The 12482-nt window shown below is 31.5% G+C and overlaps 1 protein-coding gene across 6 annotated transcripts in view; it reads right to left on the bottom strand.

Annotated features, from left to right (window-relative positions):
* PAN3 (PAN3 poly(A) specific ribonuclease subunit) overlaps positions 1 to 12482 on the bottom strand; it is a 120183-nt gene that overhangs the window by 83437 nt on the left and 24264 nt on the right. For 5 of the 6 annotated variants that reach the window (XM_004680171.2, XM_012723356.1, XM_012723360.1 and 2 more), the window contains exons 2-4: positions 10992 to 11113; positions 10182 to 10248; positions 8372 to 8442 (exon numbers count right to left, since the gene is read on the bottom strand). In XM_004680171.2, the coding sequence (XP_004680228.1) occupies positions 8372 to 8442; positions 10182 to 10248; positions 10992 to 11113 (260 nt within the window). Of the gene's footprint in view, positions 1 to 8371; positions 8443 to 10181; positions 10249 to 10991; positions 11114 to 12482 lie in introns of those variants that run through there. The other variant, XM_012723359.1, reaches the window with a different exon arrangement.

The following is a 12482-nucleotide window of genomic DNA, read 5'->3' as shown; positions in this document are numbered from 1 at the left end:
CACGGTGAGGCAAACCTCTCCTGACCCGCCCGCTGCCTCCCCTCAGCAGTGTACTTCGTAGATCTGCCTATTCTGCTCCCCACTCTCTGTGGTGAATCCTCTCACCACCCCTGCATCTCTGACCCAGTACTGTATGCACAAATAAATAAATCTTTAAAAAAAAAAAGATATAATCTAGTAGGTAGTATAGTCATGCAAACAAACCTCCTTGTAATATAATAAATGCATATGTGAGTAAGATACCAACAGGACAGAAACAAAAAAGTCTTTACTAAAAAGGCAAAAGTCTGCAGTGTTTTAAAAAAGTGTGTCTAAGATAGGAACAGGGAGGTACCTACTGGAGAACAGTAAAAAATGTGTATGCATGTTTTGAGTGCATGTTTGTAACTCATTTCTAGTCACTATTTTAGAGGTCTGATTCTACAGAAACCCTTCTCTTTAAATATTTCACTTTGCAAGAGGGTTCTGAACTTCTGTGACAACATTCTCAGCTTGTTAAATCCAAGAGAGCATCTAAAACTTTGTGGAAAATTAACTTCTCTTTTCTCCTTGTAAGGTCCAAAGTTTCCAAAATGGTGCCCATTCCCCCCTTTAAATATCAAGTTCCCTTTAAATATCAAAAACATAACTATACTTTCACTATCTATACTCTGAAACAATGAATGATGATGTAAAGTTACTATGAATGACACTTTTATATGATCTGCATTAATCAGAATATCTTCTCATACTCTGAAAATAGTATACATACATGAAACAATATCTAACTTTGGAAAATGCTTAATGAATATATTAATCACTTTTTATAATAACAACTCAGTAACTCATCTTCTACCATTCCCGAGGGCCTAGGGTCCACTAACAGAAACCTATATATGATTTGACAATAAACCTGTATTTCTTCTATAATGTCTTCTGATAATTGTAATCATCAACACAAGGAAGTACCCCAACATAATTACTAACTAGGTGTGTCAACACACCTGGATTTTAAAGACTCTTATACCTAATTAACTTAAAATAGTACATTGAGACCTACAAATCACTATAGTTGGGACTCAAATAATTTTCTTCATGGTAAGACTTAAAAATCAAAAAGAAAGCAAGTCAACTTCAAAGACTAAGCTGTGTTTTTTTCTGTTATTTATTGCCCTTACTTATGGACTTTTCAGTTATTAATTTCCTTTCATTTTCATTGTTTAAGGAAAAACAAGCCCATTAAGACAGGATAGGTGCGTACGTTTACAGAAAAACACTGTCACTGTTAAAAACTCAAGGGCACTGTTAAAAACACTGTTCTAAACATGTGTAAATAAAAGACTATCAAATGTGTAGAACCAATACACAAATAATTATAGGACAAAAGAATGAAAAGAAGATGCTGCTAAGTAAAAATGGATATAAATTATAACAAATACAGTGGACCATGATTTCTAGATCCACACAAACATAATTTTAAAAAAATCTATAAAACCATCATTATTTCTGTTCATAAAGTCTCAATGTTGTTAACGGAGTTTGTAATCAAAACTGAGATTAGTTGGGAAACCTTGAATCAAGGCCACATTCAATTTCTAAAAAATTGGAACACCAAACTGGAACTTCAAATGTTCTCTTTTGCTTTAGGATGAAACCAAAATACAGGATGTGAAGAAATAAGTTACCATAGCAAAATTATTAAAATATTTTAAGTTAAAAGTGGTTTTTTTATGACACACGGGTGGTTTGGTGATGGGAAGCCCACAGAGATTGCAAGTGAGATGGAAAAATGCACAAAATGATGTAAAAATAAACTATTACATTATTTTTTTAAAAAGTGGTTTTTTAAGTGAAGCAATTAAGCTACTCTTACTGCAATGATCATAAAAATTTTTATATAAATTTCAATCCCTTTCAAAAACATTATTCTAAAATGTCTTATTACTAGTAAATGTTTCCTTTTAATTTATATGTGTATCCTGGTTTAAATTCAATCTTGAAATGAAGTAGATTTACCTTAAAAAAATGTTTTTTATTGTTACTAAAAGAAGTCAAAAATGAAGTCACCTGTGCTAAACCCCAAGTCAGCAAACTAAGACTTACTGCCTAATTTCAGCCTCAACTATTCCCAGGGACAGCCTCCCCTACACCACTCAATATGAAATTATATGGTTTATCTGGAATTAACCTTAGATTATCTGCTTGATAGACTACCCCTCCCCAAAAGGAAAGAGACCTTGCTACAAATAATCTGTTCTCTGCTAGTATATAACTTCCTTGTCCCATTTCCTTCTACCTATAAGATTTTTCATTTTTTTGTACAGGTCTTTGAAGCTTCTTTATCTCCGCTAGAAAAGATGCTGATTCATAAATTATTGAATAACATTTACTCTCATGAATTTTGTTTTGTAACAACAAAGTTAATCAAAGGTAGTGGCTAATCAAAAGTTCGCTTACACATTCAGATAAATATGTTTTAAAATTGTAAAATTAAGGCCCTCCCTGGTGGCACAATGGGTTAAAGCACAGCACTGAAGTGAGCCGCAGCCACTTCACAGCTAGTTCGATCCCCAGCCCCAGCTGTGATCCACATGGCACCTCCACCTGGTGAAGCAGACCTCTCCTGATCAGCCTGCTGCTCCCCTCAGCAATGTACTTCAGTACATCCGCTCATTCTGCTCCCCACTGTGTCTCTGGTGAATCCTCTCACTGTTCCTGCACCTCTGGCTTGTACCCCAGTTCTGCATGCATAAATAAATAAATCTTTAAAAAATAATAAAATAAATTGTAAAATTACAAGTCATGGTAGACTAGCAACAATTATCATTTGAACATGCACTTTCTGATGATTAACGTATTTACTCACAATTCTGTAAAGTACTATTACAATACCAACATTACAGATAAGAAAAGTGTGCTCTTAACAGGTTAAAATAACTTGCCTATAATCTAATATAAAATCAGGCCCCAGAGATAGTATCGTTACGTATGATATTGTGCCTACAAATCAAAAATATTTATTATACCTTCCATGATATTCTTATATATTAAAAACTTAACATTATTCTCATTAACCCTAAAATGACTAAATATGAATTCCTACATGAATCAATCTCTTTGATTCTATTTGGCATAAATCAGATCAATGAGAAACAACAACTAAAGACTTCATTTGAAGAAAATTAACCAGTTTTCCCCTCCATTTGCATAAAGCAATGAGAACAAATTTTGAGAATAAAAAAGGTATTGAGGAAAATTACATAGTTGTGGTTAAATTTAGCTAAAACTTAGGTTAGCATGTTTGAATTCTAAGTTCATCTTTATTAATTCATTCCTGACTCCTACTTCCTAGAAAAATAGGAATGAACCGGCAATAATATCACAATCTTAAGACTAGCCACTATATTTTGCAAGTCCAATCACTAGAATATAAACAAACCAAAATTATCTACTAATTCCTAGGCCCAAACAGTAAGTGCAAAACCATCATGGTATTTCAAAACTCTCATTATTCAGAAATGAACCAACTCAAAATACTGTTTTAAAACTAAATAGTAACTATATTACATATTAAGTATAAAAAGCAACTGTCTCTGTTCAGAATATTGCTTCAACAAAATCAAGTAGAAAACTGCATAGAAAGTAACAATTACAGCACAGAAAGCAACATGGCTGAACCTCCTTATCAGTTTCACTGAAGTTTAATCTCTTCATTCCAAAGCACATTTCAACACAAGCATGCCCGTTCTAACTGGTATACTATTTTAGCATAAATTTTAGCAAAAAATAAAATATGCTCTCTCAAAATTGAAGTCTTCAATATAGAAGCTATCATTATTTTTCGACAAGTTTCAAAATTTAATTTTATTTGGATAGCATATTAAAAATAGTGAGACTGACGGAAAACAGTAAGAATGTCACACTGAAGTCTTCCAATCAAATAGCTACACAGAAAGAAGAGAGAAAACATAACCATTTGCTAGGGAAAGTTGATTACTAGAGATTAGCAGTAAAAAAAGAATTACAATAGACCCAAATTATATTAAAACAATGACAGTTCTTTCCATTTAAAATCATAAACTCGTCAGATGGGGAATTACCATGTTATTTTAATAAAAGTGAATTTAATATTTCGTTCTTTTTTAATGTACTTAAAAAATAGTAACTATGACATTTCAAAGCTGACAGTATTGTTAAAAGACACAAAAATAATCAGTAAAGAAATAAGAATTCAATTCAAACTACTTGGCTACTAAATCTAAACCCTAAGCCCTCTAACATTATTCAGTATACTGGGTTATTATTCCTATTTCTATCTCTTTGAGAGAAATAACCTCAGCAGGAGGTTTTGAGCTAAAAACAGTGGATATTTGGCTTATAGATCTTGGATTCCACAAACTCTACCAGCTTCCATGAGAGACCCATTCAACTTTAAATTGGGGTGGCACACATTCCCAATGGGTGGCAAATAAAGATGAAAAAAAGTTTAGTTGACTCCACCAAAAGAATTAATTTGGAACCCTAAACACAGTCTTCCATAAAAACATTACTGCACAACATACATGAGTAAAAGATACTGATGTCGCTGACCTGGAAATCCATAAGTAGCAAGTACAACAGTATTTGAAAACACACATAAAAAAATTTTAATACAATGGCTTACAGGTAAACTTTCAGATTACAATTTCCACTATGATTTATTTTTCAGTATCTTTTCCATTTTCTGCTCATCTTTTATTTTTCCTGAGACCAAACTTGATTCAAAGGATTTACATTACAGAATAACTGTAACATAGTCCCATTTTCCCCAATTAAGCTTTCTCTATAAAAGAACTATACTGTAAATACTTCCTAGTTTTATTGTCATTCTATATTTTGTTCCCTAGAGTAGACATAACATAAACTTCATGAAATTAATCAGAAAACATACTCTATACATGTATACACATATGTATCATGAATAAGTAGAGCTGTTAGAAAGAGGGATGGGTAGTCTTAAGAGACAGAAATTCCAAACTAGTATCAAAGGGCAGAAAACAGTACAAGTGCTGCCACTGAAATTTTTCCTAAAACAGAATAAACCAGAGCTATGTCTCCACTATCTACATCTCCCTACAATTAAGGTAGACAAGCCAATCCCCGTTAATCCCACTTTCCTCATCCTAACAAAAAGTTTTAAAGATCGGAAGAAGCAGATATGATATTTCATAAATCAGTGTCCCTGACTTCAAAGACTTTAACTTGCTATTAAAATCTACAAAATTTACAGTAGTGAAAAATGTGTTATCTCACTAATAGAAATAAAGTGTAAATATTCACTAAAGCTGCATATTCACTGAAGGCAAGAAATTAAATGGTAGGCAACAGAGCCTTTTTGCTTTAATGAAGGGAAGGGGCAAAAGCTGAATAGGAAACTAACTAGCTGACTAAAAACAGAGGGTGAAAGTCAAGAGAGGTATAAAAGGGGGAGCCAAAAATGCCAGTTCTGAAGACTTTCTATATTACCTAAGATTTGTCTCCATCAGCTCTGGTTACTAGTCACAGGTTAGCAAGAATAGTTACAGCAAGATGCCATATACTTCATTTATGAGTATCTGTATTTCAATATCTAGTTCTATTATAAAGATATTTTATTTCCAAATGATTTCTTACTAAACATTTCACTTTTGTCTAAACCACATCTGTTATTCACAGTAACTCTCAAACTGCCATCTGTTATACCAGAACTCAACTTTATCTTACTACTATTAAGATTTCCTCATGTGCTAAGCTCTAATATATCAACTCCCATTTTCAACAAAACTCCATCTCCTGTGTTCTGGAGGTCTTAACTTTCCCAAAGAGTACAGCATAGGCATAATTCAATTTCTTTCATTAACATTCTTGATCAACAATAATTACAAGCATTTTCAAATAATGGTTATTTTTCCTATCTACAAAATTATATATTCCTAATATGGAAAAATAAAAAACTCAGTACTTCTCAAACATTGGTTGTGAAAGATTCCTTTTTAAAAGTTTTAAAAATGACTAGCTAGAAAAATCTGCACAGTATTATCAAATTACTACAGAAGTTTGTAAACATTTACTTGCAATGTCTTAACTTGCCTCTCCCTACAGACAGGTAACAAATATTTCACAGGGTAGCCCTGGTCCCTTGACATATTATGAACTGTAGTGTCCTAAGGCACATACACATTCTCAGTATATATGATTTACCTACCTAGCTATGATAGTGGTAGGACCCTATCAACTTGCTCTCCAATATCATTATGAAACAAAAATACACTGAATAATCATGTTACCTTAGATTAACCTAAAACTGTAATTAAATATTTACATAAATTTTAGTTACTTCCACTAAAATCTCAACAAAATAGTTGCCATATGCCTTTCACTCACAATGTTTTGCATGCAATATTTTATGCCAAGAGTATTTCTAATACCAAGAGATTTGAAGCTTCTCAATTCAATTATTAACAATTTAAAATGTATGTAGCTTGTACCCACATAGATTCTTAACTATAGAGCCCACTACTGGGAAAAACCCATAGTATCTTATACATACTATTTTAAATAAATGGCAAGAAAATATGGTTTTTCAAAGATACATAATGTAACCCCTTAATCTTTAAATAGAGACTAAAATGTAGGTCACTTCAATTTAGACAAACAGTGAGTTTTAAAGATGAAAGACACCACAAGCCATTATCAGGCCATGATGATTATTTCACAGATGGGAAAAGTGGCCCCAAAATGACAAAGATGGCTATCTAGCACCTCAAGAATTCAGCAGAGTGCTCATTTTACTATATAAACTCTTCCACTAGGATATATTCAAAAAGTTCTAAATTAAGAAGTCATGTTTGTAATAGCATTTCCTTTTATTTTCCTTTACTAAAACAAATTTTTAAAAAATGAAACTGAATCTTCCTTTTTCCAATCTTCATGGATTTTTACTCTTCTCAAAAATAAGTGTCAGTAGCTCTAAATCACACATTTTAACTTTAACATGCATTTTAACCAACACTCATATTAGGAATATTTCAAGGGTTTGTCATTCTAATTTTACTTTACACTTATACATCAGTAATGCTATTACATCTAACTGATTATTATTTTGAAGAAATGAAAAAAAAAAAGGAAACTCCTAAGGTTACTTAAAGGCTTTTTTTTTTAACCCCACATTAATTGGCTCTAGACCTACTTAACAGAATTTTATTATTTCACTCCAGGCTGACAGGATTTGTTTAATGTCGTTAAACAAATTCAACTCTTGCCAATGAGCCAGCTTCAATGAAATTCTATTCTGCTTCTAAGAACATATTATAATGATATCATGGTGTAGAAAACAGGAGTAAACATGTTCTTGGTGAGAGCCTATAGGGAAATCTCTAAAATCAAACCTATACATTTTAGCCTTATCACTCTTAGTTTTTTAAACATATTTTGATTACCTCTTTATTCTCATCTATATGTTTCAAAATGAAGATTACATTAAGTAATTATGTAATATACACCCTTTGTCTTGAGAATATCTAATTGCAGATTTCATTTTGCACTATCCTCTGATCAGAAAATTCTTAAAAGCGTGTTTATATAATAGGCTTATATCAGTTTTCTAAAATTATTATTTTTCTTTCAGGTCTTTTTTTCTACTACTTAAGGAATTGAATTATTTATAACTGTATAGTAATTTCCATCAAAATGTATAAATTCCTGGACATCCTTAGCGGCTACTAATTAACCAAAACTGTCATCTTCTCTAGATTATTACTATAAATGTGATTCTCACCAATTAAAAGCATCAAACTAGAATAAAGTTTTCATTTCTCCTTGTCACAAGCTTAGCCCCTAAAAAAAATCTACGTGTGGTGTATCAATCACAATTCCAAATAAAATTAAATTTCTAATATGAAGAGATTTTTAAACTGTCTTTAAACAGTTGGGTCAAATATAAAAGCTTAAGATTTTAAGTTTGCCTTGTAATAAACAGTTTAATTAGGGGAGAAATCTTTGGAATTAGACAAAGCAGTCAGCAGATAAAAGTTAAAACATGATTAATATACCTACAATAGGTCACAGTAACAACTAGATTACATTAGATAATGTCTTAACAAAACACATTAAAATAAAGAAAATAAGCAATGGTAAGCAGGAACTTCACCTCTTTACCAAAAAAGTCTCTATTCCATGCAAAGGAACAAATAAAATTTTACATCTAAGAGCTATATATCAAGGAAAATGAGTAAACAAACAGCAAAAAAAAAAATCACAATTCATAAAAAGCCCTCCCCCCCAATTTAAGAGAATATTCACCACTTTGTAGATAATAATCCCAATATCACTTCTACATTCTACTTAATTGCACATAAGTTTCAATTTCACCTACCTTTCTTCTCTGAGAGATACTGAGGGCACCAAAGTCATTAAACAAGGATGAAGCAGGTGAACTTAGAGGATCTGTGGAGACAAATTTCCAAACAACTCAGGTAACCCACAAAGCTAATAACATGACAATGATTATAACAGTAATAAAAATCATATACCATGAAAATAATTAAATTCAATGCATCCTATATAATGGATGTTCAAAAATATTTCCTTAGTGGATGAAACACAAATTGGAAAATACTTCATTCAGTTAATACTCAGCACATATATACTCAGAAGCTGTACAGATTAAGAGGTATCTATTTGCTTAGAATCAAACAGAAAAAAAAAAAGGAAAGATGAATATTTACCATATTATTAGGAATGTATTTATGAAATAAGTCTACCTGTTAGAAATGTTTTTGCATTCTTGAGGCTACATCATAAGAATAATAATACAGGGGTTTAAAGGGTATGATAATCAAACCATACTCAAAACCTCAAGTAAGAACTCAAAACTATCAGCTCTGTAGAATATTCCATATTTTTAAGTTTACCACCAGCTATTTTGTATTCTTTACTAAAAAGATATGGTAACAAATTTTTACTGTGGAAATATTAGTATTTCAAAACACAAACATGAAATATAAAGGAATATAAACATAAAGACTTCAAGTTATTTTACTCTGTCGCCAGAAATTTTACAAACAAAAATATATCTGTAAATTGTTATACACTTAACAAATCAGAAGTTTCTCAAGAGATCTGCTTGATAGACATTGAAATATTTTATCTTCATTTCTGAGCTTTAGTTTCCAAATAAACTATTTGTACCCTCAAAAAAATAATGTAAATATTCTCTTCTAAAGAAAACTTACAACTGTGAAATCCTGAGATATAGCAAATATTCCTATTTAGAGGAAACTCAAATCGCTTCTATAAATTACTGCTTCATTTTTCACACTTCTTCTATGTGGGTTTTACGCTTCAGTGGTTCATTCAAATTAATATTAGCAAAGCAGCTAATAAACAGTAAGATGTAAGGTATTTTTATATAGTACATATACACCACAGCACTTAAAAATGGGTAATATGGGTAGCATACTTTGTTACCCCTTTTTTTGTTCCTCCCGAAAGCCTATACTACCTCTCATAGTATTTAAAAGCAGCATATAAAATTGTTAGTTCTTTCCATAGCAAAAAAAAGTTTGCTGAAATTTTCAAATAATTATAGAGACTGCTATACACCAAAGTCTTATACAGGAAATAATCCACATTAAAATTCTTATTCTTATCATTATTAATAACTGCTAACATTTTACTGATATAAAGCATTAATACTCAACTATAATACAATTTTTTTTAATATTTCTGAGCATGTACTTTTAAAGGTAAGAAGAGTACCTTGAAATTCTATATCAAGTCCCAAAAATGCCATAATCTTTACAACAATAAGTCTCTCAGTGTTTCTAAATGAAGTTAGTTAAAATATAAGCATGCATACAAAGACCATCATTGGAGTACAGTACTTCCAAAAAATACAAGCAAAAATAGTTTATTATAAAAATATACAGTGGAATTCAATTTATAATGATCAAGAAACACCAATTATTAAAAGCATAGTTAATGTGAACCTACCTATTATATTTAATAAGGATGTTTATGGAATCTAAATCTTAATCATTATCACTAAGTATCTTAGTAATTATCTGTTTATGAAGATAATAGATCATTTTTATATTCTTCATTTATACTTAACTATAATTTTCAAAACTTCTACAATGTACATACTGTTTTTACAGTCAGAAATATATGGAACCAACTCTTACCATGGCCTGTATATGGCTTGGCACTGTCATTTAGAAGGCTTGGGGAGCTGCTACTATTGGTCATTCTCTGAAAAATTAAATATGTATATGTAATGTCATTAAAAGAGTATAAAATTTAGAATAGTTAACCAATTAAGTTAACACTGACCTTTGCTTCTTTCCCTTCAATCCACCTTTCATAGTAATACTTTAATTTTGTAAATGTTATTGTTTAGATTACAATATCTATGCAAAAACTTCCAAATTCTCCCATTTAACCATCAAATGAAAATTTTACCTTTTTGGCCAAGTATTTAAAACCAAATTTGAAGACCTATTTTAAACTGAACTTCCATAGTTTATACAAAATATCAAACTAAGTTCCTATAATTCTAATATCCACTGAAGGACATAAACTACATATAGTCAATAAATGCTCTCTAATATCCTTCCCAAAGTGTACTAACCATCATAACCTTATGATTCTATAAAAGTAGGCTATTCTCTGTTCTCTAAACAAAGTATAAAGTGCTGCACTTTAACACACTCCATATCACATGGTCTTTCCATCCTGAAAAGCGCTTTTCCCTATACCAATAAAACAGAAAGGCATGAAATTAATCTCCTTCTACCAATCCTCTGCTTACACCAATCTTATTCTACCCTTACCCCACCTGGCAGAAGAATGACTTACTTATGTCCCACCTATCACCTCCTTAAATCTTACCTCCCACTCAACAAATTTAGTAATAAATGGTGACTCTAGAAGACCTCCCCACCTTTATCAATGAAATAGCTTCAGTTTACTCCATATAAATGTACACTAAATACCTGCATCAAAGGATACTTTGTTTCCACAGGGCTTCCAAATCCATTGACTCCAATAAAACTGGTACTGAAATAGGAATCTGTGAGACTTGTATCACTTAAACCACCTCCATCTATTCCAGGAACTGAAAGAGAAGGAAAAATCAAATATTAAGTTATTTGAAAGCACTGAATATAGTTTCTGTATTCTTAAATAGGTTTTAAAGTCTCAAATTTATCACTTATTTTTACCTATTCATAACAAAAGGCAGCACACCAAATAAAATTGGCTCTACAATAAAAATCTGTTAACCAACACCCAAGCTGACTGATTTTTCCCCCCAAAAGATATTAACTTATTTTATATTAGTCACATGAGAGCCACTGAGCACAACATGAAGAAACTGAATTTGCATTTCCAGTTTCTCATCAAGTTTTATCTTTACAAAAGGACATTAGAATATAAACTGCTGTAATTTCTCCTGTGATGCTTCACATGGCAAACAGAGGTAAGTTTCTCAGAACTGTTTCTCATAACACATCTTATGAAACAGCAGTCTCACATTAATGTAATTCAGTAAAAACAATTCTACAATAGTAGCAATAGAACAGAGTTCAGGAATACTGACAAGTTGTTGATTTTAGTTTAGGATAATAAAGAATAACTAGTGGGGCAGTCCTTCACATATCAACAAAATAATGGTCAATACATATTGACTGTAAATGTTTCATCCTAGTGAGTACGTAGTATTCTGGTATCTTCTCAACTCTTCACTAAATACCAGTGCCTTACACTTTACAAATCACCTTAGCTGCAAGTAGGATTGCCTTCTTCCAGGCAGACGCACTGGAGAACAGCACTGAGAACTACAAAAATATTCCAATATCCAGATAAGAAGTAAATCAAAAAATTGCTGATAATTGGATGGAGGATGCCTACGGCCTTAATGTTTGTTTCCCCTAAAATTCATGTTGAAACCCTAACCCCCAAATGATGAAAATCTGACCTTTGGGAACTGCCCAGTCATGAGAATGTAGCCCTCAGAGTGGGATTAGTCAATAAAAGAAACCACATGGAGATAGATCCATAGTCCCTTATACCAAGAGAACACAGCATGAAGCAGGAAGTGGTTCTTCACCAACAACCACAGGAAATCTGAGAATGCCATGAACTGGTAGGTACTTCCTAGCCTCCAGAATAAATTTCTGTTTTTTATAAAATACTCAGTATGTGACATTTGTTACAGCAACACAAATGGGCTAAATAAGACATCGAATCTCCTTAGAAAACAGTATGAGATAGATTTTACTGCCTAATTCATAAACTTATATTTAAATTTTTGAAAATTATTATTTTTATATTCACAGAAAGATAATTTTTAATGGTTCATATCTTTTAATTACTGATGACAATTTTAGACATAGCTGCAAAAAATTAAAAGCACCTGAAAACTTATATGCAGAGATAGTACCATCTTTATGTTCATTTATATATAGTACTATGAGATTTTAATA

This window comes from Condylura cristata, unplaced genomic scaffold (genome assembly GCF_000260355.1).
Source record: "Condylura cristata isolate star-nosed mole 26May11 unplaced genomic scaffold, ConCri1.0 scaffold00010, whole genome shotgun sequence".
NCBI classification, from domain to species: domain Eukaryota; kingdom Metazoa; phylum Chordata; class Mammalia; order Eulipotyphla; family Talpidae; genus Condylura; species Condylura cristata.
This window is presented reverse-complemented; position numbering and strand designations above follow the sequence as displayed.